Source organism: Syngnathus floridae, chromosome 17 (assembly GCF_059516105.1).
Source record: "Syngnathus floridae isolate MCC-2025c chromosome 17, RoL_Sflo_1.0, whole genome shotgun sequence".
Lineage (NCBI taxonomy): Eukaryota > Metazoa > Chordata > Actinopteri > Syngnathiformes > Syngnathidae > Syngnathus > Syngnathus floridae.
Window position 1 is genome coordinate 5,665,205 of NC_142429.1, and position 22,727 is coordinate 5,687,931.

Genomic DNA, 22,727 nt, shown 5'->3' on the forward strand with positions numbered 1-22,727 from the left:
GTCATTAAAAAAAATAACTTTTGAAGTCATCCTTCAAAAGTTACTTGTAGCATAATGTATATGCTGTAAAGGCACGTTCTGACAAATTTGAATGACATCACGTAGGAAGGGAACTTGTCGATCGAATACCATGGACATGTTTCGCTTCTGGTCCAACCAGTAGTGAGCTCCGGGAAATGACTGAAGTGCAAAACATTTTTAGAAGCCTACCACCTCAAGAAGGAGAGAGCCTCTCGGGACGCACGCGAGTACAAAAACGGTAGGAGGGCACGGCCACGTCCCAGCCCCCGCTGTCGTACGAGCCCTCTAATCCCTCATTTCATGTGGAAACGTATCCGCCGACGATTTATGACATCCGTCCCCTTGAAGAGCCCAAGACACATCCACATTAAAGCCCGAGTGCGTGTCAAAGGTGACCAAGTTGCTCCTTTCATTTGGGTTCGCTCGTCTCTACTTCACGTCGAGATGGTTTTTTTACAAGGCCTGGACGACACTAATCAGTCCCTTTGCGTTGTGAGTCACTGAAGTTGACGGTTCAGATCATGGAAAAGTGGAAAAGGCTGAGGGGGCAAAATCAGAGTTGGATCAAAGGTCTCAAGTGACAAAGGCCTCGCCCTGACAAAAATTCATGGATGTTCCCTACAGGCAGAAATGCTAACAGTACAATCATTGTTGCATGCCGGGCCGAATTAAATGCTCTCGAGGCCGAAATCTCCGCAGCCTTTTATCAAAGTGGTGGGACAAGTTTTGGACCTTGTCAAGGGAAGCTTTGGCGCTTTTGACGAAAACAAACGTCGGCGTGTTTGTAGCCATGCAGCGCTCCCTTCACACAGGGGTGGCGGAAACGCAAGTCTGACACGGGCCTGTCAGCGGAGCGCTGCCGTCGCCATGGCGACGGATGAATGTTTTCTTTAATAAGCGCTTCGCAGATAGACTTACTCATATACTTTGATGACACCTGTCAGAGGACCTCTCGCAAAAAAAAAAAATCTGATGAGTTCAACGACTACCACACACACACACACACACACACACACAAAATGACGTCCTTGCAGATGAGTCAAAGTGCAGTCAACAGATAGGAAGTCGTCCTAAAGTACGCCTGTCTTAAAGTCACAATGTCGTTGTGAGCAAAAAGGTGACGTTCGCTCGGTGGAACTCCACAGGAAGCGAGCAACAGGAGCAATTTAGCGACATTGTTTGCGGGGGGATGTTTTGGAGCCTGCATCCGATGCTATCTCCGCTCGCCTCGGGGGAAGATTCTGGGAGACGCGCGCCAGGGGAGGGAGGCTCGGTCACGTCTTGTTGCCGTAATTGCAATACTATGCGGCTGGTTGGGACACGCGGTGAGCCAAAGAGCCACCGAGAACTTAACCAGGGCCGGATGTGGGGTGTGGACTTTAGGGGCGCAAAGCCCCCACAAATAAATATTAATCATACAACACAGAATTTGATTACATCACACACAATTCAGTTTTTTTCTCCGTTTTTGGATTTAGGTTTTATTTTATTTTACTCTGCTTTGTGTTGCTAGGTCAGCATCTTCTCAATTGAAGAAAAAAATAATAAATGTAAAAAAGGCAAAATGGGATCCCTAACCCAGACTGTGAAAGAAAGCAAAGCAATGAATAAGAGAAAAGGGATGAAGAAAGAAAGTAAGATGTCACTTTTCTTTCTTGACCCACTGAAAAGAGGCAACTGTCGCCTGTGACAATTGGATCTGTCACACTTGTCACTCTTGCAGCCTTTTCACGCTCTAAAATGTGACCATGTGCTCATCTCAAGACGTCATCATTAGTTGTGGTTGTTTATGCGCACATACTTGCAGTATGAGTGTGACAAAAAAACAGTCACAATCTCATTTTGGAAGAAGTGAGTTGTCATCAAATTGCACACTTAATTACACTTTATTTGCCAGTTTGATGATTTGTATCTCATGACAGAACTCTGGGGAGTGCTAAATTGTATCCAAATTTGGGCGTTTGACTCTCATGCCATTCAAACGCTAAAAGTCCTCGGCCGATTTTTTTTTTTTTTTAAAGATTATTATTGTCCACTTTTCTAAATGGGGATTTTTTGTGTCTATTTTTGTGAAGATCACTGAAGTTATTTTAAGAATTTTTTGACTATTAAAAAGTGAGTCCCGCACCTTCAGAGCTGTAATCCTCCTTCAGAACTCCCCCGCGAGCGCACTCCTGTAATCTCATACACGCACTAATCCCATTCTAATGCCCAAGAGAGAACACATGATGAGGTTTGTCATCACACTCGGCTCCGAAGCCATAAAGGAAAAGAACAAGCCGTGCGTACGTACTGTCGTCGCACGGTCCAAGCGGCGCTTCCAAGCATTGTGTCACATTGGAGGGGAGGCAGAAAGTGGAAGCCGATACCTGGCATGAGAGCTCAGATGTACTGCATTAAAGAAAATGATGCCGGAAAGTTCCTTGGCCCCGCTACGGCGACAGCTTGAAGTCGTTTGAAGACTTTTAAGGCACAATTGCGGAAAAACATGCACAGATACAATAGGTGGGTACACCTTCACCACTACAAGAGCCGTATTGTTCGAGCCAGACCTCCACCCGACCAATCCGGTCCCATTCTGGCGTAACGGCGATGTGACCTCAGCTAGTAAACAAATGACCGTTGACTTCTAGTCAATTAAATAAAATTATATGAAATTGCCGCCATTAGCGAGCGGCTACGTCATCCTCTTAGGACAAAAACAGAAATCAATACCTTCCTCCCTTTTTTTTCCCATTTGGAGCTAAACCCATTTGAACTCGAAGTAGCTCAGTTCATCCGTGCTATTGTTTGGATCGATTCGGTGTTGAGCACTGTTGCTAAACAAAACAGCAGCACCGAATCGAGTCTTTTAAAACGTGGGATTTTATTGCAAAGCCTGCATGATTGTTACATAACCATGCAACCTCAATTCATGGACCCGTGTTAAAGAGTTAACGGCCAAGTCGTTTGAAGAGTTTTGCTAACCAAAACAGCAGCAGCAAAGCATGTAAACAGCTATGCGACATTTCAGCAGTCTTCCTATTTTCTCCATTGTCGTCCTTGTTTTTAGATACCTCAAACCAAATTTGGTTGAATAATAAGACAGAAAAGTGACACTGGCCACATTCATTTAATCTCTTGCTTCTTGGAATTTCTAAGCCACGCATTTTTATTTCATTACTATTATTGCATCATCGCTAAAGGCAACAGATGTGACATTCTTTGACTTCTCCCAGTTTTCAGTCACATCTTCACTACCATCGTCATCATCATCAGAATTTTTCATTTCTTCCGAATTTTTGGTGAATGAGCACATAATCAGGCCTCAAAAAACAAGAGGTTCTTTAACCTTTCGCCAGTCCGGGAGACGCCAAATTTATGGTGAGAACACAGCGGCGAGCAAACAAGCGGAGGAAAAAAAAAGAGGAGCCCGCTTCATGAATACTAATTCTGGGAGCTATTAGCCAAAAGGGCTACCACATGGGACAGCTGGAAAATGCCAACCGGATTGTTCTTTGTGCTTTTCCGCCTTTAACAATCAATCGCTTTTTACAGGCTAATATTGGCGCGCGACGACGGGAAGGACAAGGAGAGGCTCGGAAGAGGCGCGATTGCTTGGAAAAGTGGGAAGGGTAGTCGGGAATTACGGTGCCAGGAAGCATCCATGTGTGTTTTCCCTGGGCCAAATGCTGACATCGCTGTACTGTGTGGAATGGGGCAACGTTTGAACAATCAACTCACACATATTTATTGATTCTTTTTGACCAATTTCATCCTCTCTTTACTTGCATAAGTCTCATACAAAACAGGTGAACTGACAAGGAAAGGAAATTAATCACATAACGCTAGCCTTGTTAGCTTAGCATAATCTAGCTAACCTTTGAAACGTACAGAATCTGCCTCAACCCTCAAAGCCAGTTTTACAGGAACTGCGTCGCGCCCTAAAATGGTCAGCCCCTGTCTCCAGGTCATAAATCTTTTAAATCTAATAATTGTCATTTGGCAATGAATACATATGTAGATGAGTTTGGAGGCGGCGGGGAGGGGGAGGATATCTGTAAGTCAGACGTGCTCCAAACATGAACCATATGCGTCTTTGTGTGTAAATGCACTCAGATGTCTCGCTCATCGCAACCGTATTGCCGGTTCATCCGAGGTCCCCGTTGGAACATCTTCACATCAGAATAGTTTGCGTGGGGTGGACCGGAGGAGCTCCGGGGCGCAAGGAACCACATGCTACTTAAAATAATGAAAAAAAAAATGTTTTAGTGTAGCGCTGTTAAGCTAGCGCGGCCCTGTTATTTAGCAGATTTTTTGGTGTGTTTTTCTCAGGGTCAGACATTAAAGCCATTTTTTTAAAGTCTATCACAAAATGTGTTTAAATTGTGTGGGATGGGGACAAAAGTAGCCCCCCCCTCAGTTTTTGTTCTTTCTACATGGTCTCTCTACATCACACTGTTGCAGGTGGGTCTGGAAGGTATCCCCCGCAATTAACCGGGATTATTTGCAATCCACTCCTGACACTTTGCAGGGGATGGCCGGCCATGCCCCAACCAGGAAGTGTCAGTGGGAAATGAGGCTCATTGCTGTGGCAGCGCATGTGCACCATCGGGAATGTGACAATGCCCCCCCCCCACCCCCGCTCAAAGAGAGCATGGCATATAAGTCTTAATAACGCCAATAATAATCGCTTTGCACTCCTGTCTAGACAGGGAACGGTTAAATTGGGTGCGCGAGGGTGTTTTGGGGCGCGGCGGCGAGTAAAGTGAGCATTCTATTGAGGTCTTAGTTTGGCTAATCTCTCCCATGTGACAGCACAGGCAGATTTGCTGCCATGGAATGCCACAGGCTGTTGTGCCGGCGGACAAAAAGAGACAGAGGCTTAAGCTGCAGGGGGGCAACACTCGGCCGTCCTGGAGAGCGGCGCGGCTACGCCAAGAAAAGATGGAGAGGAAAGAGAGGGAGGGGAGGGTCGGAAGAAAAAAAAAGTTCTCAGGGTTGCCTCGTGCTCCTCCTCCTCCCGCTCATCATGCCGCCATACATCATGTATCACCTGTAGCGTTGCATAACGTGCACAGATTTTTGTAGGACACTTCTGCCTAGTGACAGACATGCATGATTTTGCTCCACAGCAACACCACCTTGCTCATTTTAGACCCAGGAGGGCCAAAACATTCACATTTAGTGTCATAATTCTCCTATTTCGTCAAAACGTTTGATTTACAGAACTTAAATTTATTGTGAGGATAATTAATGAATTTTATATCTAGCACACAGAGAATAATCATCCGTACGTGTCAATTTCTAATTGGGCCAAAATAAAAAATTGTCCTGCATGAATTCTGCCTAGCAACAATGCTCTTTTGACCCTTTTTTTTAAAATGAGAAGCTTTGTGGTTTTGATTTCTATTCAATACAGATCAGCAATTCCATTTGGAAAAAGAATTTGTCAATTTTGCCAAGCAATTCTTCTTAGCATAGTTTAGCTCATTTCACAAGTAGCCATAAAGAGTGTGTGTATGCTGCTGGACCTGGGGGCCTCCGTCGAAGGCCCTCGGGGAGGCACGACTGTGCTACTGTGCACACTTGGAGGACTTGTGATGTCCTGAGCACATCTGGTCTCCAGCCGCACAGGGATCGCACACAGCGGTCCCATGAATCCCACAAGCATGGCGAGGACAAACAAAGCAGATCCTGAGGGTCTTGTCAATGTTTTTCATGCCGACTTTTTTTTTCTTCATGTGTGTGCGTATCATCTCGAGGGAACGGGACAGGAAAAATCGGAAGCAGCGTTAATTCTCAGCCTGCAGTCACGGACGACCTTTTTAGTTTCTCTGTGTTAGCTTTTTTTCCCAGGTAGAGTGGAACCTTGGCTTGTGAGTGCCCAGGTTCACATAGGATATGGTTTTTGCCAAAGATTTCCATCAAACATTTGTGTAACATCCTTTCCAAAGACATACCTTCAAAATAAAAGCATACTTTACAATAAACCAGATTCAGCACACTTGGTGGCTTCTCTCGCAGTTGCACTCAATAAACAAATACAAAATGGTTTCAGTGCAACAGCTAAAGAAAAATGACCTTGGAGCCAAAGAAGGTTTGGTGGAACTGTTATTATACTGACATGCTTTTATTTTGAAGGCCAGACCTTTGGCAGGATGTTACGCTGACGGGAAGACTTGTTATTGCTTTGAGTTGAGTCATTATATTTATGTACAGTTATAACAATGTATTTTTATTCATTGTTTTGTGTGTCTGGAACAGATTAACTGGATTTACATGATTTTATATGGGGAATATTGCTTTGGTTTTTGTACACTTCAGTTTTAGTCACACTTCTTGGAATGGCTTAATAACAAATTATGAAGATGAACTTTATTAGCTACGTGTGGGCGGTCAAACATTTAGTTCTTGTTGTGTCTTATTTCCGACAGATGGAATGGAGTCCAAACTACCTGTGTAACACATTCACAGGATCAGCCTCAATCCCTCCGACCCCACCAGGCCAAATCCCCCCGAGTCCCAAATCTCCAGTCTGGGACAGACGTGAGAATCTCATTGAGGGAGGGAGGGGGGTTAGTTACAGCTCCGCCCATTTCGATCCTTTTTTGGCCCTCTGCAATGTTTTAATTAAAGAAATAATCAGCATTTACATCACAATGGTCCTCGGGGGCCCTTACCATTAGTGGCTCGTTTGTCATCTCGAGTCTAATGAAAATGCAACATCACTTCACAGGTTCTCAGATTAGCCGTCGGACGGCGGGAGAGAACTTGAGTTGTCTGAATTTTTCTGTGTTTGAAGCGTGGGTCGGGAAAGGTATTTTATTTTTTTAATAAATGGTGTGTCATCCCACTTTGGTAGGCTACATACCAGGGCAACACACAAAATGATGATTTAGCTGGAGCTATGGAAAAATGAAAACAGAACGACTCAGATTGTTTTCCCTGGTTTTCATTCACTTGTTGCTTGGCAGAATTTGAGCAGGAAAATCAATACAACCTGTTGCTAAGCAGAATTCGTACACCGCAATCAATACAAATCAAAACTCGCAGCTGCTCGGGCACGAATAAACGGGAGAAGAAAAAGCCAGTTGCTTAGTGCAATAATATCAACGGAAATATGATAAAGTGTCTCTGCGTGAGAGAAGTTAATTGGAATCGGAACTGGAATCGTCCAAATTTAAACAAACAATGCCCAACTCGAATCATGTTGCATTAGTTTGTCACTTCATACATGTGTCTGTCCATTCACACACATCAGATCTACTGGTCTCCCTGTCCTCCACTCCCCACCGGTTGCCCCCGCCCCCTTTAGCAACCTTCCCCCCCCCCCCGAGCTGTCCCGGGCCACAATAGGCCGAGCATCTTTTGTGGCATTAACGGTTTGGAGGAGCACTAGAACAATGTATGAGAAGTTAGGAGCGCGGGGTTCCCACACGCGGGGCCGACGTGTCCCCACTGCCCTCCCCCTTCAAAGACGGCAAACTTGCACACAGCTGATTGCACCCCCCCACCTCCCCACTTTCACATAAAAACACATTTTGCCCCACATATTTGTCTATATTTTATATATGAAACTTACAGTTGGACCCGTGTGAGCGGCTGATAGCGATGCACCTAAGCGTGCACACACACACGCACAAACACGCATCACACATGGAGTTGAATTGCCTGGTGAGGCCAGGGAAGAATCCTTTTGTTGCATGTGGGGAGTGCAATCGTCTGGAATCTTGATTAATTTGTACTGTCATATGTGGGAAGGCCTCTCACTATAGGGTGGGAATGCACCCAACATTATCCCATCAAATCGCCCGATGGGATGCAACTTGGTGACCAGCGCCCCTTTGCCGCATGCAAATAATTCAGATCAAGCTGTAAAAATGTGCTATAATTAGTGGCAAACTCATACACATAAAATCAGTGCTTGATTCAGAACAACAAGTTCACATTAAATCAAAAATGTCCACTCTGTCATTGTCCACCCTGTCAGCAAGCGGCCATATCTGGCTGCAATAGATTTTTTTTCCTCCCGCATTCTACCGTATAAAAGTGTGCCGCTGTCGTTTCACCACAATGGGCACGATGCTTGCATTGTTTGCCCCCCTTTGTCCTCTTCCTGTCTTTTCTGACCCTCCATCATTTCAATGAACTGTGTGTGGTGCTCAGAGGACTCTCACACTCCACCGCTCAGCTCCTGTCCGGCCCAATCAAAGGTCGCATCCGTGCCGGGTTGCAGGCACCTGTGCCTCGGAGCCATTCCAGAACCCCCGCCACCATCCCCTCACCCCCTTTCCTACCTCCCCGCCAGTGTCTCTTGGGGCAACGGGCGCACAGTGCGCAGGTCATTTGTCACCAATTGTCAGTGCTTAGCGGGGCAATGAAGTGAGGCGAGGTGAGGGAGGCCCACTGAAGGGGAGGGGCTATTGGAGGCACGGCGGTCCAGATCCGACATCCGGCCCCAGATCAAGTGGGAGATGATTCTCTTTTAGTCAGGTAGGTCAACTCGCTGCCTGCCCGAGTCGCATGTTTGGAAATGCGGTACGTCCATAATCAATTGGTCGTCTAAAAGGCAGACGATTGAGTTGCAGTGAGTACCCCCCTGGAGATGGCCCTGGGACGGCATGTCACGTCCTTGTTTGTTTTCCTTAATAACCAGAGACTTGTGAAGAATGCCAAGGGCTGGCTGCAATTAGCTGGGGTGCGGCTGATCCCTCCCGAGAGCGAGCCCAAGTTCAGCTTACTCACTGCCAGAATTGAGTCAACAGCGACGGACGGGGCAAACCTTCGCCCGTCACTAAGTGGAGACTCCATCCAGGGAGATAGCAGTGTCCCGTTCGGGATCTGTTTTCATTCCAGGGGAAGTGGTTATTTAAGTAGACTACAGGGAGAGCCCCCTTTGTCCAAACATCCAGTGAGGGGTTTATACTCTCAGGGTTACTCGATGCCTTCATCCAAGAGGGGCTATGAGCAAGACTTCAGGGAGAAGCATTCTTTCCGGTTCTGTGCAAACTGCAAGCGCGGACAAACAAGGTCTAGTGGCGCAAATTCGACGGATGACTGTAGTATTTGTTGGTTCAGTTCACTTCGGTATGCCTGAAATGATCTTGCGTTGGGGTACCGACGGCAGAGGTATGCCGCGGTATGCTAGAGCGAGGCTACCTAAGTAGCACTTTTCATAGGCGGCCGGTAAAATGTGTTGACTCGGCCTTGGACTTCCATTGCCTCCAATAATTATGTAATCTGCGTAATCCGTCAAAAATCACCGGCGGTTCCTGAAGTGTTTGCGCACGGATAGCCCGTGGAGCTTTTATGGACGTTTGAGGCACTGCTTGGTGCCACTGTGCATGCCGCGTTAATGGCTCTTCAGCAGAGGGAAGAGAGGAGGGGTGAGCGCCTTGATTGCTCAAGCATCTTTTATCCGGGCGGCTGCAGAGAAGCACAGCGAGTCCCGGGACCGCATGGCAGGGATCGCTTCGTGTAAACACGCGCTGACCATTCCCGGCTCCATATGGAAGGCATCAGTGCCTAGAGAGCAGCGTGATGCCTGTCATAGAGGGGTCACGGGATTACATATATCCACCCCCACCCGCTCCCTTAAATATTTCCCCTGTCTCCTTCCTACCCCCGCCGACCGCATGGCCCCTCCCAGAAAATACATTCAGATCTGTCAACATGGCTCGCAACCTGGAAAGCGGAGCCATGCGGGCCTCCCCGACTTGGCTTTGAAAACGGTTGCTTAGCTTCAATTTAAGACTAATAAATGTTTGCACTGTCAGCACCCCCTGCACACGCACAGAGGTGTACTGTGGGTTGCGAGCACCGGCGAAGGGGAAGGTGGGGTGGGGGGGGGGTGAATGTCCCCCCCCTAACACGTGTTGCATCCTTGCATTTTCTCCCTAAACTTAACTCCACCGAATGATTTCCATATAGAATAAGTGTCAAGTATATTTGAGTAAATTATCCGTTCTGGGCTAATTTAAGGAATGTTTTAAATATACACTTATGAATAAAAATATGAATGTGTGACTATTTTGTATGACATTAAATCACAATTAAAAAATGCCTTTACAATTATGTTGTTTTGGATCAGAATTCTTTCATTAGACATTGAAAAATAAAATCATGATGATAATGACGACGAGTAGCAGTATTCGAAATACACTGAAACTCAATTAAAAAATATTGAGGTATTAAAGTATCTCGAGTACATAGTATACTCCAGTAAAAAAATAAACGACTGAATGAGTAAAAAAACATTTTTAAAAAGTCGAAGTATCTTTGTCCTAAAGAAATGCACTCGATTTGTCCCTGCCCGGTTAAAAAGCACCATCATCAGAATCCAGCACATTCAGCTCTCCCGTGTGCCGAAGCTCGGAGGTTAATGAGCGGTGGCGTAATTACCGCCGCCGAGGACTTGTTTCTTCTCCTCATGGATGAGCGGGCAGGAATTAACTCATTGGCAGCTGCCCTGGCCGTACAATTAGTCCTTGCACCGCAATTAAATCCCACAATTACGCTCGCTCGCTTGACACGACCGGGCCACAAGTGCCAGGCATAGAAAAAAAAATAGACCACTCGGAGAGCGCAGGTGGTACCTGACGTTTCCGTCTGTTCCATTTTCGGGTCCTTCCGAGGTGCTCCAGATGTCTGCTCGGGTGGCCCGGCAACACAGGGCTGTCCATCTGGAGGTACGTTCTCCTTCAGTATATGGACTGTGATGGATGGGGACTTGGGGCGGGGGGGCTACACAGCTGGATGTCCAGCTGAGTCTGTCCAATCCATCAATCCGACCCCCACACTTCTTCACCGCCACGGCGTTCCCGCAGCAAGGGCAAAGGTTCCGTCAGGGCATCTCCACACTGTTACGTTTGTTAACGAGCAAACTCATCGGAACACAATGAGCGTGTCGTTATTCAATGGAAGGTCAATTGCGGAGCTACTTGCCGGGGTCACACTCTTAAATTCAAGGCGAGCACGCACTCAATGGTCGATTGTGCAGGTGCACAAGGGTTTACGTTCAAATTAGAGTTGAACGGTTGGGGACAGGGTTAGAGGGTCAGGGTTATTGTTGAGCTAAGATTAGGGTTTGGGATTTTGGGTTGGGTTTGGTTAGAGTAGGATTAACTACACTAGCCAGGCCCAACTTGTCTCTCCAACGTCCATCTCTACAGTATTTGGCCAGAGGGGTTCCAGTTGGGCCCCTCTTTTTTGCCCCACTTGTTATCTTTCCTTCTGTTCATGCTACCCATCTCCCTCCGTCTCTCCCGCTGTGAGCGGCCTCATTAGGGAAGTGATGATGTAACCCCCGCGTTTCATCAAGCACTGCCATTTGTCATTATGACTGACAAGTGCCAAGTCGGCCCATCCGGGGAAGAGTTAGAATCTCTGGCCTTTCTCTCGTTCTCGGTGAAGAAAAACCCCACCGCACTCATATCGCCGAAGAATATTGCGAAAGCACAAATTGACGAGCAGACGGCAGAAACCTGAGAACGCTCTTGACAAGCGGCGTGGAAAACGTGTCGGGGGAGCCCCATCAATCACGACCGCTTGGAGCCTGCTGCTCACAGATCCTGACAAGATAATACATAGCTGGGCCGTCATAACGAGGAGATGCATTTAACGGCGACGAAACTTTCAGACTTCGAGGGAGGGCTGGGGTCAAGGTTTCAAACCCAAACCTCAGAACTCAATCAAAATAACCTTAATAAAGTAGCAGTAGTTCAAATACCATCTAAGACTAACCAGACCTGAGCCTGTCTCGTTTAGGAGATGGAGCGTTCTGAGAATAGCGTGGCCTCTCGTCGGAAATGGAGATGGTCCACGTTTTGTGTGCGGCACGCCCACCGGGCTCGGCGGGAATGCGTCTGACATGACGCTGAGGCGGGCTGCAAAACAGCAGGATGCGATTAATGACCACAGGATGAGATTGCTACAATATGGCTCCCCTTAAGCTGTCGTATTTCATGGGATTGTCTGGATATGTTTTGCTTCGTCTTCTTCTCATCCCGCTCTTGTGTTTCTTATTGGTCTCATTTCTCAATCTAGCACTCTTTGGTCATGCTTATTGGCAAATACTTTGACGCAACCTGCAACAAAATGAGAACTTGAAATGGGTTCAGTGAGGAAAAACGGGGAGGTCAAATGGTGTCGGATTGTTGCGGTGGGAGGGCTCCGGGGTCAAAGCCCAAAATGCTCCAAAGGGCCATAAGAGCGAAGGGCGGCAGGGGCACGAGGAAGGACAGGCAACCCTGAACAAGGTGTCAAACGGGACCTTGAGCTAAACCTGCGCTGTGATGTTTGTTGACACATCCGGGAGAGAATTTGGAACGTTTCGCAGCCTCCATAAATCAGGGAGGTCATGATTTTTCCCACGGTTTCGGTCTCATCCCGCCGGTTGACGTTATCACCGTGGCGACAGAAGTGGGGGCAAAATTATTTCCGTGTTCTTTGAAGCGAAACTGCAACGCAAAAAAAACCCCAAATCCAGTCAGGAAGAACCATTTTACGATGCGGCTCGCATTAGGGAAGTTGGGAGTATATACATCCCGATGCTTGATTCCTGACGTCTCTCCGGAATTTCACAGCAAGTTAGTGAAAGTGTCTTGCAGGGCGAGCAAGGAAAAGGACGGGATGTACCATCTGTCAGCTTTGCCTTTGCACTCATTTGTTGAAATCCATAGAAAGGAATAGAAATGAAACCTGTCTCTGTCCTGAAGCCTGACTGGGCCCAAACTAGCACGTCAAAGCATTTTGGGATACGACCTAAAGCGCATGCAAATGATCAAAAGTAAAGATGGACAAATGCTTGGCGCAAATGATTGGGAGGAGATAAAAAAAAAAGTGCTGATGCTTCAAGAGGTTGTTGGAACAGAATGCGACTGCCTGCTGGGACAATAATGGGGGCACATAGCAGAACAAACCAGAACGCCCGCCCCCCCTGGCCGCAACCCCCCCTCTCCTCCATGCATAAACCGCAACTAATTAATGTCCAAAAGAGGCGGCACACATGAGAATATGACCATTTTGTCTCGGATGAATCCATTTGTATGCTTCCGATGGGAGGCTTTGTTTGAAAGATGTTTCCACGGCAACCGAAAAGGTCACATTTGAGACAGATACTTAGAAAATTCTTTTTTTTTTGGGTCCTTTGTGGCGTAAACAAGGAAGACTCGGCCCATATTTCACCAACTCCCCGAGGAAATGACAGAAGAACCGAACAAGGTTCTTGACACATGTTACACATGCGGGCAGGTGGGCGGAGTCAGCAACGCCCATCCACCAAGTCTCTGTCCCAGCTTAACGTGTTATTTTTAAATGACACACTTGACAAGAGAAGAGTATCGTGCGTTACACTTCAGATGAGCAACACGGCACACCAAACACGCCAATCTAGCAACACTGACCTGTGACAAATGCCACAGAGCCTCCAGACTGACACAAAGTACAAAGAAGAAGAAAGAGTCGTAGTAGAAGAAGAGTTAGGAAGCTAGGCTAATTGCTAGCTTCATGGTAACTACAGTGCACTGCCGTTGCAAACTCTTCAGCATGATCAAAACAACAAAGGGAACTGTCGCAACTTCAGTTTATGTAATAAAGCTTTTTGTTTTGCATAATCATAACACTCTTGAAAGTTCAATGAACAAAGTTCATTCATCAAAATAGTTATAAACTTCCTGGCGTATTAATGCTCGCTCTTCCTAGCCAACATTTCGCCATAAAAACGGCGGTTAGCACACTTTCCTCCCACATTCTCAAAACACGCATGTAAGACTCTAAATTATGCGTGAATGCGTGTTTATCCATACAGTATGTGCGCTACCTCTTAGTCAAAGCCGTAAATATAAATAGAAAATGAACGGTTGGATAATTGCTACTTCTTATTGTCAAGTTTGATGAGGTACGTTCCTTTTTTTTTCAACAGACTTGCGACATGAGTGGTGCTGCTATAATGATAGACATATGAGACAATTACCACTTTATTCAGAATGGGCAGCCTGTGCGTACGTAATTCATGCATTATTTTTTTTAATTATTTAATTAACTCGCGTCTGCGCTCAACAGTTCTTGGAAACTTTCAAAACGTGACCTTTGACCTCACGCCATTTGTGTCTGACTGAGACAAAACATTTAAACAACAAAAGAGAACAGTAGCAAAGGTGACGGATTGGAGTTAAAAGTGCATTTTTTTTTTTCTATGGTGATTGAATGTGAGTCACTGTGTGTGCACGTAATTAATTGCTTTTACTGCCTGGTCTGTCAGTGTGGAATTTGCATTTGGCCCTGAACTTGTACGTGTTAGTTGAAGTATTAACTTATTTGAGCAAAGGATTAAGCGCTACCGGTTGTCCCGCGCATGGAATGACCAAACAGAGGGCCCCGCCGGTATGTTTGACGTAGCGCCGCCCTGTCACTTGCTTGCGAGTTTGGCCTTCTCGCTGTCACTGTGAGAACTCGCGCTAACTAATGCGCCTGGTAAAAGACAAACACGCTCACAGTGGGCGCCACGCCTATCTCATGTGAGAAATGTTAGCTTAGCTCGCTCTTCTTTGTTTTACGCGCTGTTATCCGGTAGCAAAGGCCAAACACGTAAGCTAATTATGAGCCAAGAATGCAAGCAGACAGAAACTTACACACATTAGCTTGGCTAATCTTCATAATAATAATAATAATAATAATAGCAACAATAATAACACAAGATTGTCGTGTGGGAAAGACACAAAGAGACAAAACAATTTCAATTTTCGCGAGAATGTGCTCAGCTGAATGTGCTAATGCGTTAAGAATGTGCTAACCTTTCCCGCTAAAGGTAAAAGGTTTTTAGTCAGGGTTGAAGTTTCAGGTTCGAGAAAAGTAGAACAAAGACAAGGCAAACAATTCCAAAGAAAACAAGGCAACCTTGTGAACTCAAATTATTTGCTGGTCGAGCGACGACAATGGAAATCATCAACGATCAAAACAAGACCTCTGTTTGCACTTTGGTGCTTGTTTGAGGTAAAAATGTCACATTACAGTACAGGTCAGACATTTTCGCTCCTTTGATCCGTCATTTGGTTCATTGCTTTGGTTCAGCCGACCTTCCTCTGACAGTCTTCTCCGGAGCTCATGAGCCCTCTGACACACTTAATGGGATTATGCTAATATCATTTTGGGACGCTGACCTCGGGCCGGTGCCAGGTTTCTTACACATGGCCGCACAAAGACGGGTGAAGGTGGGAAGGAGGAGGCGAGGGCACCCGGGCTTGGCCTCGGCACGGCGACTTGGCACCGGGTGGCGTCCCCGTGGGGCCGAGCTGGAGATGGATGGCGGCGGGGGCAAAGTTTTGCGACCGCAGTGAGAATTCAAGGGAGAAAAAAAAAAAATGCTGTTCCATAAAGATCATTTCTCACATTTTGTTTTTACGGTAAATTGATGTCAGAAATTGGATCGGGCGATTGATGATTGTGGTTTTTAGCACTGGACCATCTCCACTCTGGATCTACTTGTAAATGGTTTCATAGTCTTTAAATAGTCTTCAATCAATAAGGTGCAGCTTGAAGGAAAAGTGCCACACTTCTTGAGCTGAGGGTGAAACTTCCATGGAAACACGCCCGTGATTTAGCACGGCTTCCTCCGCCTTTGGTTTCGGGAGGAATTTTATGGAGCGTTTGGAAAAGTAACTCAGCGCGAAGGTCCATTTAAAGTGTCTTAAACAGAGGAATTGTGTCACACAAATACATGTGTGAATGAAACCCAAACAAACCTGCATGTTTCTGGAAATGGACACCAAGGGTGGGAATTGCAAGGTTGCGATGTCTTGGAAAGAAAAAGACTAAACTTGTCGAAACACTTTTTTGAACAATTTAAAAAATATTTTTGGGAAACATTAATCAAAACTATGATCACTTCCTATATCAAATATAACTACAGAGGAACTGTTCTGATAAATAAAAAACATAGCATCAAATTTTCATAACATACGAACTATAAACATTCATAAACAAGAAATTGATGTCCCTCAGAGAATTTAGGAACCGAAAAGGCCCCATATAGAAAAAGGCTCCGCCTTCCCTATCAAAATTGACTCGATCTTATTTCGCGTTAAGCTCTACTTGATTGTTTTCCAGTTTCTCTGTGGGTGTATCCGACGACTTTTTTCTTACCCTTTTACCCTTTCTTTTCCTCTTCCTTTCGCCTTCAGAAAGACCACCCATCGGGCTCGGAGGGGGCAGACGTCTCCGCGGAATAATAATGGGGTCGTCCTGGGAAAATTGCCCATGGAAAGGCCTGTCTGGAGAAAAAAAGAAAAGAAAAATTTGGTCTCGTTTCCGATCCCCTCTTGAAAACATTCATCAAGTGTACTCCCGCTGTTTGGTCGGGAAGCATGTGGTCCCCACAACGGGCCTTCAATCCACTCAACTTGTTGACCAATTCGTGAAAACAGAAGGACATGTATGCAAAATACATAAAATTAAAAACTATAACTAAAATAGCAAAATAAGAAAAAGTTTAATTGAACCTACCTATGTACAAAGTATCATAGTACCTTTCTTGTCGATGGCTTGCTAGCTCAATTGCTAACAGCTAAAGCTAGGAAATGAATATCTATCACTCTATCACTTATCTATCACTTATCTATCACTTATCTATCACTCTATCTATCTATCACTCTATCACTCTATCTATCTATCACTCTATCTATCTATCACTATCTATCTATCTATCACTCTATCTATCACTCTATCTATCACTCTATCTATCACTCAATCAATCAATCAATCAATCAATCAATCAATCAATCAATCAATCAATCAATCAATCAATCTATCTATCTATCTATCTATCTATCTATCTATCTATCTATCTCTCTGCCTTGCTGATGCTAAGCTAAAGCTAATATCTGCAGTAGCGACTGTACGTATCTCCAGAAATTATTGCATAATTTAAGACAGTCAAAATCAACCTTCAAATGATGCATTATGACAAATCATTGAATAGTCTATTTTAATAAACAGTCACATTTTGCTAATGTATTTTTTTCAAACATAGTAATAAATATTAAATATGTATTTTATGTTTTTATGGTGACTACCAGATGTATTAAACAATTCTTACCCAAAAATATTATTTTGAACTTTGTTACTAATGCATAAATCAAGTGTTAAGAAAACTCTTAGGAGACCACATAACTGAAATGAAAAGCCGGCAATAACAGTTTACAGTGTTTTGTTTTTATTGCAAACAATATGATACAAAAAAAAGATATGCTTTTTTTTTTTTAAGACGCCATATTTACCTAAAAGGAAACTGCGGTAAGAGATGACACAAATCAGGACTAATGATACAGAATATAAACGGAACACAAATCTCAAAAGACAAAAAAAAAGAAAAAGAAAATATGTCCATTCCAGCAACATTTTTTTCCACAAAATAGCCTCAAACGACAGTGAGAAAACAAAACAAGTTCCAGTTTGACTCGAATAATCTGTACACACACGGAATCAAATGATAACATTTACAAATGATAAATAAACACATTCGTACCACAAAACAAAACGACAGCAATCTACTCTGCTCGACGAGCCTCTGAACTCCGAAGATAATTGCGACAAACAAAAAAGTTAATTTTCCAATAAAATTAATGCTAAAGAATAAATTAAGAGAGGTTAGAGAAGGCATTGCCGGGAGGAGAGAAGCGCGTGCCGGGGCTCAGACCTGCTGGCTGCTGAGAGCAGGAAGTGGGAATACCAGTGGACGGAGCCTCCCGCCCGCGGCTCCGCAGGCACCAGTGGCATCAAGGCAGACGGAAGCCGAAAAGAGCACGGGTTTCGAGCGCAACCTAACACCCGTCAAACTACGACCTGTCATACTGCAACCCGTCATAAAAGTCGAAAAAAAAAACCTCAGAGAGCTGCTATAAAAAAGGCCAAATGCTCAGAATATAAATAAACATCATATTTCCCCCTCCCCACACGTCTGACTAGGCCTGGCCACTCAGTCCTCCATTGGAATAAAAATATGTACAGTAGAAAAAAACTCAGTCATCACCCCCCCCTCCTCCCAAAAAAACAAAAACGGAAGCAAGGCCACAGAGTGTGCTTTTTTTTCACCCCCATTTTACTCGGCATTCCTGCTCTTTTAAGACATTTCCAACGGATGGATGGCACGGATTAGCTGAAGAGCAGAACACATACACAGTACATACTAAAATATTCCAAAGCACTATGTCCTCACGGAGGATTTATTCTTGTATTATATCTAGAAAAATATAATCACCATTCCAAGCGTTACAAAAAGGCACTGTCGGGAGCCAATCCAGAGAGAGAGACACTCATCCATCCATTCACACATCCATGTTCTATACTGCTGGTCCTCTTCAGGGTCAAACTAGAGCCTTCCCAGGCGGACTACACCCCAGACTAGTCACAGCACGGGGAACAGGATAGACACCGGCTGCACCACAGTCAGGTGAATGTAGCACTACACAATCAGTGACCCCAGAGAGATACAACTAGGAAATCAAAAAAAAAGAGTCAATGTGGTGTTTTCAAGGGCGGCGTTGAGTCCTCACGGCCGGGACAGCTGGGTGTAAATGGGCTGCTGCTCCCAGTGCTGGGGACTGTGGGTGGGCGGCACCGAGGGCACCCCGGCGGTGTCGGCGATGGGGGTGTACATGGGCCTCTGGCTGGGGCTCATGTAGCTGAAGTTGGAGTAGAGGCCGGAGCCTTGGCCCGAAGCGGACGAGTGAGTGTAGTAGGCGCCCGCCTGGTGCTCCGAGTAGTCATAATGGGCCCTGGTGATGGGTGGGTACGAGGAAGCGCTGTAGTGCTGGAGGCTGAAGGAGCCGTAGGCTACGTGTTGGGGGGAGCACCCGCCCTGCTGCTGTTGCTCGCCGTAGTGACTCGGGCTCAGTTGCTCCGTCTTGATCTGAGTGGCTCGCTGCTGAGCCTGTTCCCCTGCCGCCGAGCCCCCCAGGGTGCTAAGAGAGTGCTGCTGCTGTTTGGACATCCAGGCCCCAACGGCGCTCGCCGGGGAGGCCACCGAGGCGCCGCCCACGCCATAGCCCCCGCTGTAGCCCCCTTGGGCGGCGGCCGCAGCCACCACCGCCGCCTGGCTGTGGGGCGGCAGGTACTGGTCGAACTCGTCTACGTCGAAGCTGCCCATGTTGGAGATGACGTCGCTGCTCAGCTCGCCGATGTCGACGGCCCCAAAGTCGATATTGAGCTGGCGGCCGGGACCCTCTGGAATCGGGCGTCCCTCGCGCTTCAGGTCTGACTTGGGGAGGTCCGTTTTCGGGGTGGTTGGGGGAGTGGGTGGGCCCTGGGACTGACCTGGTGGAAGGGAAAGGATGGTTAGCTTCTTAGGGTGATGCCATGGACTTACTGTTGTTTATGTGACTTTTCTGCATGTCAGCTTTTGCTGATAAAAATGAAATCAAATCATCTGCAAGACATTTCTAAAAGGGTAACATCCTAATCTAGCTCCAATATTAATACACTAATTTTCTTACTTTCCCCTTCTCCACAACATTTAGGCATATTTTTGTCACTTTTTAAAAAAATTATCCAATTCCGATTAGCTGCAATGCTTTATCCAGCCAAAACTTTACATTGTATCACTTCACACTCAGCGCTGATTTTGCCTCATAGAGCTAGCTACTTTTTGTCCTAACTAAACAATATCTATACATAAACGTGTGTGTCCTGCCAACAGCTCCATGTTGATCAGAAAATTGCACATCAGCATTTAAATTTTAGCATGTAAAAGTCTGGAGAGAGAATAAAAAAACATTCCCTTTGTGTCCCAACGCAAGAATAAAAGACTCCAGGTTACGATGTGAATGTGTTTCTCATTTACCCGAGTGCTCTCCGGGGGAATGCATGTCGCCCATGCTGGAGGCGGGCGAGTCCGCCTGCTGCAGAGCCTTGAAGATGGCGTTGGGCGAGATGTGCGTCTGCTCGCCGTCCTCGGGCTCACTCTGGCCATTCTTCACCGACTTTCTCCGCCTGGGCTGATACTTGTAGTCCGGGTGGTCTTTTTTGTGCTGCACCCTGAGGCGCTCAGCCTCCTCCACAAACGGCCTCTTTTCGGCCTCGTTGAGCAGCCTGCGGGGGTGAACGTGTGCATTTTTACGCACTGGAATCATGCAACAGAAACGCGCGAATAATAATAATAATGAAATAAAAATGGTCTTTGCGTACTGAGATGTATGATAAAACGTCGCAAAAAGTATTTTTTTCATGCATGCATGTTGTCTACTTTGTTGCGCAAAACTATGCGTAAAACAAACAAACAAAAGAGAGCGCGGACGTACCTCCAAAGTTTTCCCAGAGTTTTGCTGAGCTCCGCGTTGTGCAGGTGCGGGTATTGATCGGCAAGCTTCCGACGTGCAGCCTGAGCCCAAACCATGAACGCGTTCATGGGTCTCTTGACGTGCGGCTTGTTCTTACTCGAGCCGTTTACGCGCACCGGCATAGGCACCAGTGTCCAATCGTAGCCTTTAAGCACCTGGGACACGGCGTCTCGAATGCACACGGGAAATTTCTCCTCTTCGCCCTCCTTCTTGTAATCGGCGCCGTGCAAGAGGTGCATGTCGGACGGTCGAGTGTTCTCCGTGTCCGAGCCGGAGCCAGACGGGCATGGCGAGCCGGCCGAGTCCTCGGACATGCTGGGACTGGGCGCGTCGGAGAGACACTTGTCCTGTTCTTCGCTCATTTTCAGGTAAGGATCGAGGAGATTCATGCGAAACAAGTGGCGAGCGGCACAAAAAAAAGTAAAAAAAGTGCGAATCCACACGCACGGAGCTCCAAAAGAGCGCAATGACAGCCTGCCGGCGAAGGCGTGCGCTCTCCTCCTGCTTGCACTGACGGCAAAATCAAAAGTTCCCAGATAAGCAAATCGGTCCTTTTGGGGTTTGCAAGGAGGGCAAAGTGTGATTTCTACTCCTCAACTTTGGGAAACGTGACTCACGGAGCGACTCTTGCAAGTTGTGAGGAGCGCAGAATTTATTCGAAGGGCCAGGAAGTGATTGCAGAAGGGGGGGCTGGTAGGCGGGGACGAAACTCCGACTCCAGGCAGCGTTTTGCAGGGAAAACTCATACACCCAAGGTTGTCTTTTACATTCAACTATCAAATGAAATGAGACAATGCAACTTTTATCTGACAAACGCCATTAATGAATTATGGAGGTCGAACAACTTTTTTTTGCAAGATGCTCCCTTAAAGTCCAATTTACTCCCACATTTTGGAATCCTGTGCAGATTCTGTATATATATATATTATCTACATATTTAATTGTCGGCGCAACTACAACAAATTATTATGAATAAAAGTCGAGTGCTCGCACACGTACACGCATGCATGCAGACCAAGCAGTTGGAGTTGGGCTGTCACTGGGTGCAATCTCACACTGACCAATGGGGGGCGACAACAGTTCAGAAACACGCAAATAAACTGAAGCAATGAAAGCAACCGAACAGAGATGAACATAAAGCTTTTTTCCCTCTCTTTCCTCTTACTGCATGCCAACTTCAGAATAATTGGTCAAGCGTGCAAGTTTTGCCATTAAGGAAATAGTACATTGGTTACAATACGTATATGTATTATAAATTAAAAAGTAAAATTGTGCATTCATGAGTCAGAAGTCATATGAGAAAAAGTGACATTATAATGAAAATGAAATAGTTTTGAGGGGGGTGAAATATTGAGAGAGTAAAATCATTTTTGGGAGAGAAAAAGTAACTTTGCTGTGCCAACACGTGAGCCGTCCCATTGTGAGGAGGCAGCGTCAACACGTTGACGAGGCGAAGCCACCGATGGCAAACATGAGCACATCAGAGGGGCGACAGCGGCCCGTTCTCGACCCTCCGATGCTTTGAGCCTCCCCTGAAGCCTCACAGCCCACCGCTAGGGGAGGGGCGGGGTAGTCCGAACAGGCCGGGAGCACGGGGCCCGCCGCGGGACCGAGCGGGTCTTGGGAAACTTCTCAGCTCCACTTCGAGCCCTGGCGTTAAAATGTTGAGGCAAACATTGAGGGTAAACTGGCAAATCATGTCTTCCACCTCTCCCAGCTCGCTGAGATTCCATTGAAGACCTTCAAGTCCACCGCCAGACTCTCAAATGTGGGCACTGCTCAAGTTTTTAGTCTGCACCATTTCAAGAAATGACAGCATCACAAATCTGTGATTTTATTTCGTGCTAATTTCATTCGCGTTTGAAATCATTTTCAATGGAAACACAGGTCACGGTGAGCAGAGTAATACATGCTGAGCCTAAGAATGAATCCAGATTGATTGTACGATCAATCGGCACTATCTGCTTCCGTGATTTATTTTATTTTTTGGCACATCCAATAGGAAAATGCCACTCAGGTTTGCTTTCTCCAATCCAAACCACAAACAGTCTGCCAGGAGAGAAGAGTTGAGTGCGATACCACCTGAACCGACATCACACCTGTCCGAGACTTTCCCCTAACTGCGCCGAGCGTTTCAGACATGGCGAGCACACATATGAGGAAACGCTGACGACATTTGGACTCATCTCCCGCCTAATATCACTGTTTCCCCACCATCCGGTGAGATGGAAACACATTTTGTCTCCAGGGAATCCAGCCGGCAACGGATGGGCCGTTGCCGGTGTTTGCCGAACCAGATCAGAGCGCCTGGGCCACGGGCAGTTGTTGACACACAGCGGTTTACGAAGGGTTAAGTTTAAACGAGACTTATCAAGGGCTTGACACTAAGGGAGG

The 22,727-nt window shown here is 46.2% G+C and overlaps 1 protein-coding gene and 1 long non-coding RNA gene across 4 annotated transcripts in view; both read right to left on the reverse strand.

Moving 5' to 3' along the window:
- LOC148383906 (uncharacterized) overlaps positions 1-22,727 on the reverse strand; it is a 67,578-nt gene that overhangs the window by 9,697 nt on the left and 35,154 nt on the right. For all 3 annotated transcript variants that reach the window (XR_015853462.1, XR_015853461.1, XR_015853460.1), the window contains exon 4: positions 16,144-16,271. This is a non-coding gene — a long non-coding RNA (uncharacterized LOC148383906). The remainder of the gene's footprint in view (positions 1-16,143; positions 16,272-22,727) is intronic.
- On the reverse strand, positions 17,190-21,154 carry LOC148383907 (transcription factor Sox-9-B-like). Its single transcript, XM_088358359.1, has 3 exons — positions 20,295-21,154; positions 19,838-20,085; positions 17,190-19,311 (listed from the first exon to the last, which is right to left on the reverse strand). The coding sequence occupies exons 1-3, from the start codon at positions 20,720-20,722 to the stop codon at positions 18,548-18,550; spliced, it is 1,440 nt and encodes a 479-aa protein (XP_088214485.1). The 5' UTR covers positions 20,723-21,154; the 3' UTR covers positions 17,190-18,547.